Here is a 7,500-nt window from a genome sequence, read left to right as displayed (position 1 = left end):
GCGACAAGAGCACATTTCAAGATGGCGTCTGCTCGTTTCCTGTAATAGCCGGTTACCAATAGATTGCGACCGTCCATTTGAGGTACGGCTCGGCGGGCAGTGTCTTTGTAACATCCCAATGATTTTACTATTCAAAAGGAGAAAAAGTATAAATTACAATCAGGTGATATAAACAAGACTTAAGTGACGTTTTCTTCTTACAAATCCCGAAAAAGGTCTTTATTGTGTGAAATCTTCGTGTGTGCAATGACCAGCATTAATTGATTAATTTATTTATTTAGAGTTAAGAGTGTGGCTTGAACCAGTAACATTCAGAACAATTGCAAACGAGGCGCCGAAAACAAATCGAGGACACTCATCGATCACTTCAGCTTCATTAAGAGATTCAGAGTGCTTTGTACAGGCGTCACAACGTGTCCCATAATTACATTTTTAACTAAACACTTCATTTGATACTGCCTGGGTTAACGTTACGTTCGGGTTGTAATTAGCGTCTCACTTTGCACCGTGTACACAAAGAAGTATGAATTTTGTATAATCCTCCCGGCGAACTTTGAAAAAAGTCGCCAGCTGAGAACAGTTTTTATGATTATTGTGTCCGTCTGCAAAAGCTTCTTTAATGTTTCCCAGGGCGAATCGAAGAAACGATATTTAATTAAAGATCCTCACTGGGAAACTAACTGCGCAGTCGAGGAGTTGAACCAGGGACAACCTAGAATAAGTCCAGCTGGCCACAGCGGGACATGAACTCGGGATCAATGGATTTCAAGTCCCGCGCCCAAACCACTCGGCTAAGCAGCCCTTTTTGCCTTCGTAACCCATAATCAGGGTTCGTGCTGGATTTTGTATATAAAATTCCAGGGGTATTCAAGGAGTTTTCAAGTACCAGAAATTGAGTTTTCAAGGAATTTTTGTAAGAAGATTTCTATGCCATGCATCGTGTTTCAGTGTTTTCTTTGCAGAAAAAGCCTACCTGTGCACGCACAGGCATTTTAATTTTTGCATTTAATCTTTCCCCAAATAGTCTCTTTCTTTAACTTAGCAAGATGCAATCGCAACAATTTTCACCCAAGCAAAATTTCAAGGAGTTTCCAAGCAGCTTCCAAGCAAACTCCTCTTTTCAAGGGCTTTTCAAACGCCCTTGAAGTCCAAAAATAAATTCCAGGGCTTCTCAAGGACTTCAAGGAGTTAATATTATTTAACCAAAATCAAAATAGGCGACCTGATTGAACTCAGCCATTCCAGTTGGTTAAAATTATAAAATTATTATCTTTATGCGGCTTTACTTACTTATAGCCCTGGGAGTTACTGCTATAATTTTCGCTGTGGAGAGGTAACAAATTAAATGATCGTTAGCACTCAACTCCATGAATGCAAGCATACCATACCAAAGGAGTCGCCAATTGATCAATTTCATCGTAGTACCAACATATCCTTTCTAGCTTTTGCATTTGAACTTCCTGTCGTCAATAGCTTATCGAACGCAATTTTTTTCGTCTTAAAAACTAACGAGAACATCGATGGTTTGGTATCATCACGCCATTGGCCAGGTAAATAGAAAATAAAACGTCATGCGAGATTAAATGGTTGACTGAGTAAAATGACATTAAAAAAAGTTTATATTGTCAATTAAGTGAAGATCATGCTACGATATTTCCCATATCAACTTAGTAAACCGTTACTCTTGCAGTTTCTTCCCCATTTACCATGAAAATGGCGTCATGATAACATCGAAACGTCGGTTTATCTAGTTACTTTTTGCTTTTTCGTCAAGTGTACTATTTGATAGATGTGCGAGACCTTATGAAAGCTCAATCACTCTGCAAAGAAAATTCAGACGAATGCTTCCCGCGACAACATCCGTCAATGGACAAAAGAAATCAAACTTACGTCGTGTTCCTCCCCTGCAGTACCCCCATAATTTATTTTTTCTGTAGTTCGGAGTAACTGCGCACCAAAGCCTTCCGCGGTTATTTCTTGCGCAGCCCGTGTACCTGCGCCTACCATACGTGAACGGGAAACAGCAATAGCCCTTGGTTGTACGGAGCCGACAAGTTCCTGGGGAAAAGAGGAGTCATTTAAGAAGTGAAGGAAGTACAAGACAAGGGAACGCATACCAAATTGAGATAGTTATAGCACGGAAACTCGCGATCACACGCATAGAGACAAATCTGTTTTGCAACAGAAAGGAAGAAAAAACACCCAGTTGGTTTTGTTTCGTTTTGAACACTTAATCAGTCCTAACTCCACAAGAATTGTGCAGTTTTATTATCCACTGAAAGTGTTATGCTTGGAAAGCGGCAATCGTTCGGGTGGAAAAATGCTTTTAAGCCAGGTCAAGTCACGCTAACGCCAGCTCCGTGGTGTGGCCATCACTCACCTGATATCCTATAGACGTCGTTAGCCCAAGGTCCTCCTTTGCCATTTCTACATTTGTTCGATTTTCCGTACTTTGCATAGGTTAACTGCGCCCTCGGACCCGATGCACACCAGCCGCCATGTTGGATTCCCATGACACGGTAACCACGCTTTAGAGCTTCGGATGCGCACCTTGCAATCGCGTTTGGTCGTCGTTGATAATTCCCTCGCAACAGGAAGCTTGTCCCGTCCATTTGCGGGATGGCTCGACGAGAAGTGTCCCGGAAACAGCCCAGCCTCTGTACTGGAAAATCACACAACGGCAGTCGTTGGTTAAATTCTGGTTCTTAAATTGGTTCGATTTACATAACAAGAAAAGTAAACTGGACACGATATCGTACTGTGCCCCTGGTTGGTTGATCCTAGATAGGAAGGGGCAATGTGTCACCGCAAGTCTCCTCAGTAATCCACACGATTTCACGGATATGCAGCTTGATTGTAAGACACTCTAAGAATAAATTTAAAAACTAGGCCGTGCATACGGAGCCCGCGCCCGCAGTGGGCGCGCCAGTCAAAACTGTGCTATCCTGTGAATCCTTTGCCTTTTCACCGGAAACGCTGAAACGCTGAACGCCGAAAGGACGCCCCCAAAGTTTTTTTTTTTCGCGAAGTTAACGCAAATAGATACATTATCAATACAGTTTTGACGTCTTCTTACACTTTATTCGAAATACTGGACTAAATTCGTCTTAAATTAGTTAGAAAAAGCTCAAACATCAACCAAAGCACAACAGCTGACGTTCGAATCGCCGCTCGCTGGCAAACCAGTTTTGGCGCCAAAGTTTGATGACAAAAAAATTGCCACAAAATCTTTTAAAGGGTTTTCTGCCCCTTTAATTTCGGATAGCACAGTTTTTCCCACTCGCTGAATTCTGATTGGTCAATTTAAATTTCAGTAGCTCTTGCCGTATGCAAGGCCAAGGTAACGTATAACTCCTTACATGATATTTTTGGAGATATTTTGATGGGGCGACCTGTTCAGAAACAGAAAACAGACAATCAAATAAATAAATAAACCAATCAATAAATAAACATCGCTATCATTAAACTAATTCCCTGATCAAACGGACAGCAAGATCTTTACTAGAATAAGATATGTAGTCCGAGAAGAAAAGTGCTCAATATCTTAAAAGTCACTTGAAATTTTACGGCGATTCGGAATAGCCGAAATGACAAAAATTCCATTTTCGGTCGCGAAAGCTTGAGTTATTTCGATGGTGCTTTTAAAATCTTTTTATTTCATCACAGTCGACTTCATTTTTGTCCAACATGCATTGTCAGCGTGACAAAGCAATGTCATATAGAGGATGACGTCACGGAAAACGTCATTGCTACTTCACTTTGTCATTTCATTTCATTTCATTTCATGTATTTGCTCCTCCAAACCCAAACTGGTGCATAATTATGAAGGTATAACGTGAAAAGGTAACATGGTAAAACTTCGAAGTTACAAAGGAAATACGAACGATACAAAATTTCAACACTTAAATTAATTTACACTGTATATAGGAAGAAGAGAAGAGGGGCACATCTAGATCAACTAATGTTGTGCACTTAAACTTACGTACAACAAAAGACTTGAGATTTTTAATAAAAAAAATGTAGGAGAAAATGATGAAATACCTCAGTAAGTTATAAAAGAGATGATGTTTCATTAGTATTGAGCAAGGTACAAGCGTAAAATTGCTTTTCTGAACATTTTTTTAGTTTATGAATTGCAGAATATGATTCCAAAAGAAACTTTCAATAATGATGGGCTTCACTTTGTCTATAATTATACGAGCCTCCACATAACAATTCAACAGAGAAAAATCTGATAACATTATTTGTTCAGATCTGCTTTATGCACAACATACCTCCCCCCGGGCAATAGCTCCATTTTCTGTCGCTGTCGTAGTTCGGTGTCAGGCCACACCATGCGCGTTTGCTGTTTCGTCTCGTACACTTGAAATATCGACGGCGTTTGTACACAAACGGGAACACGCAGCAATGTCCCGAAGATGCTCGAACTCGGCACGATCCTGAGGACGGATAAAAATGAAACAATGAAAATTGAAAATCATCAGTTATCTTGGTATAAAAAGTTCAAGTTATCGGGTTGATTTTCGAGTTTGCTGATCACATGCTTCGTGTTGTTATTACGCTACCATGGCTATAGGAACGGCATGTAAAACACAGGTCATGGGATACTCTAAACTGTTACCAGGGCAACGAAAACCCTTCCAAAAAAAGGAGTCTCTGGCACTGTTTCTTTAGCGCAAACAACAACAACAACAACTTCATCAACCACTAAAAGAATATGGAAACATTCGCACTAGGTTCATTGTTCAAGTTTACCACAGGAAACTCACCTCGCAAGACGTAAACGTCATTTGCCCAAGGACCTCCTTTGCCACTTTTACACTTGCTGTATTTTCCATATCGAGCATAGGTTCGATGACCATTTCGCGAAGCGGCACACCATCCCCCATGCTGCACTGCAAACAGCTTATAGCCTCGTTTGTAGGCAGCTTGACTGCATTTCTCAATGGCGTATTTTCGGCTGCGATAGCTTCCCGTTAAGAGAGAGCTTCGCCCTTCCAGCGTCGAGATGGCTCGTTTGCTGGTATCCTTGAAGCAACCGATTCCGATGGCTGGTCAAGAAAGAACAAAATAGAATTTACATCTACAAATTTTGTAACGTCATTTTGCAATAATAGATCTTCGTTGCTACATAGGCTTTTTCACTTGACGTCATGGCGGCCATATTGGCCAAAAAACAAACAAACAAACAAACAAAGGCATCATGTTGGTGGACAAGATATTCTTCTGTTTTCTTGCAAACGTCTCTGGTTGGTTCACCAAATCAATTAGACCGCTGATCACGTGATTAAAAGCATCTACAAAGGACTACCTGTGATATTTACATCAAGGAATGTGCCTAGACCGAAATTTTGGAAATACAGCTTTTATCGCTACTTCGAGAAAAAAGGGAAAAATTGTTGCAAAAGATTAAAAAATGTATATATTGTTACCTTTTAATCCAAGACTAATTCGCACCACTCGTCCTACAAAAGAGTAAGTAGGAATAAAGCAAAAACGAAGTTAAAAAAAGGAAAAAAAACAATTACAATTGAGAAAATATTATACTTTGATTTGACATATCGCCTCCAAAAGTCTCTCTTCCAGTGATGCAGGGAAGACTAAATACGTTGGTCCATTCTGCGAAAAAAGCTCAGAGAAAGCTGAGCGAGCTCTCGATGATGTCGCCGTGCGAAAATGGAACTAGAGTAGAACGTTAGAGAGGGAAGAGAAGCAGTGAAGGAAACGCTTCCGTCGTCTCCCTGCCATCAATTATTTTTTTTTGCTCTTGCCCCATTTTTCTGCTCAGCAAGACCATCGAAAACTTTACCCTTTCTTGCTCTGAAGCGTGCTACAGATTACCACCGGCTGTAAATACATTCATATCATTGAGCTTACCTCGCGGCACAACGGGGCGCGGGGGTCTTACAGGTCTGCGGGCTGAAAGAAAAAAAATTAACAAAGAACACATTTATTGGCGGGGACAAACACAAAGGTAACCAATATAGCACTCAGTCAAATCCCTAATCACCGATAAACGACAAAGAACTAATACAAAAGTTGCAGTGAATATCTCAACCAAACGCCTTCAAATTGCGCAAAACCTCTGCGGCTAGAAGTCTCGATACCTCTCATTTGGTTTAGGCCCATCAGTCTAAGGTATTATCTAAATTAACAACGCGGATATGATCCCACCAAATAACGGACAATCAGTCTGCACCTGATGACCAAAACGCTTCTGATTGGCTCCGCACCTTGTTAGCTGTACGTGGGGTTGCCATTATTTTAGAGAAACAGCTGTTCTAAAAATAGCTATAAAATAATTAGGATAGTATGTGCACTCTCATTGGTCAATTGCTGTGTTCAGATGAGAGCATGGAAACACGGCTGTGACATCACACGAATTTTGATTGGTTATGTAGTCAGACGCGGGTTTTGATTGGCTGGTAGGAAATATGAGCGTGTTTCAAGAAAATCTGTTTCAATCAAGAAGTAAAAAAACCAGTCGAGTTATCTTTGAGGAATATATCTTGGGGAAGTTGGGAGAATTCTCGACAGTTATGCAAACCGGAGACGCAGTCGAGGGTTTGCAATAGAAAAAAAAGCAATAGAGGACTTTTTTCCGAGTTTCCATTATCTCATCTAAACACTCGGGGAAGTTGGGAAGTTGGGAGCATTCTCGACTGCGTCTCGGGTTTGCATAACTGTCTCGAATTCTCCGAACTCCCCCTCGTGTTTAGACGAGACTATAGAAACACGGTACACGTCCTCTATTGCTTAATTTAAAAACACTACAATTTTTAAGTGGATCTTGCGGAGTGAAGACATTAATTTCGCTATATTTTCTTTGATATATTTTCAAGCATCGCAAGACAAGATGAGACCTCTTATCGTTTAGTAACACCATTGCTGTAAATTGGTCAAATGTTATTCAGTGTAAAGGCCTGGCCAAACGCTCGCAACATTTCAACGCAACATCTTGCAACATTGTTGCACAAAATGTTTTGCACATCTGTGACCGTTTTCGAATTTGATCCAACATCATCCAACATGTTCCAACGTATCGCAACACACCGCAACAGGGTGGCCAAACGTATGCAACATGTTGTGCCCAACAATGTTGCAAGATGTTGCGTTTAAATTTTGCGAGCCTTTGGCCAGGCCTTAACATCTTTCTCGCAGCTTGCAGCTGGGGTTTAATTGCACTCTCGAAACGCGCCTAAAAGCAACAAATCAGTTGTAGATGTCTGTATAATAATGTGAACGGGCAATAGCCCGTGCGCGCGCAACAAGGGCACTGATTGCGCACATAAACACTGACATGTACAGTGTCAAAAGACGAGACCCAGTCATCAAATAACATGGGAAATTCTAAAGAAAGAAGGGTCCAGAAAGCACTTACATGCGCAGTTGCCCCATTTCTTATCTCGATCGTAGTTGGGTGTCATGGCGCACCAAGGCCGATTGTGGTTCCTCCGGGTGCAGCTGTTGTGGCGACGTCCTTTGTAAATGAACGGGAAC

The 7,500-nt window shown here is 41.1% G+C and overlaps 1 protein-coding gene across 1 annotated transcript in view; it reads right to left on the bottom strand.

The window, feature by feature from the left end:
- Positions 1–7,500, bottom strand: part of LOC138054579 (uncharacterized) — an 84,332-nt gene that overhangs the window by 44,310 nt on the left and 32,522 nt on the right. The window contains 9 exon segments of the mRNA XM_068901082.1: positions 1–127; positions 1,840–2,058; positions 2,381–2,662; positions 3,360–3,392; positions 4,275–4,439; positions 4,770–5,051; positions 5,433–5,465; positions 5,878–5,919; positions 7,382–7,500. The exon segment at positions 1–127 is cut by the window's left edge and continues 155 nt beyond it; the exon segment at positions 7,382–7,500 is cut by the window's right edge and continues 40 nt beyond it. Of these exon segments, the coding sequence (XP_068757183.1) occupies positions 1–127; positions 1,840–2,058; positions 2,381–2,662; positions 3,360–3,392; positions 4,275–4,439; positions 4,770–5,051; positions 5,433–5,465; positions 5,878–5,919; positions 7,382–7,500 (1,302 nt within the window).

Source organism: Montipora capricornis, chromosome 1, assembly GCF_036669925.1.
Source record: "Montipora capricornis isolate CH-2021 chromosome 1, ASM3666992v2, whole genome shotgun sequence".
NCBI classification, from domain to species: domain Eukaryota; kingdom Metazoa; phylum Cnidaria; class Anthozoa; order Scleractinia; family Acroporidae; genus Montipora; species Montipora capricornis.
This window is presented reverse-complemented; position numbering and strand designations above follow the sequence as displayed.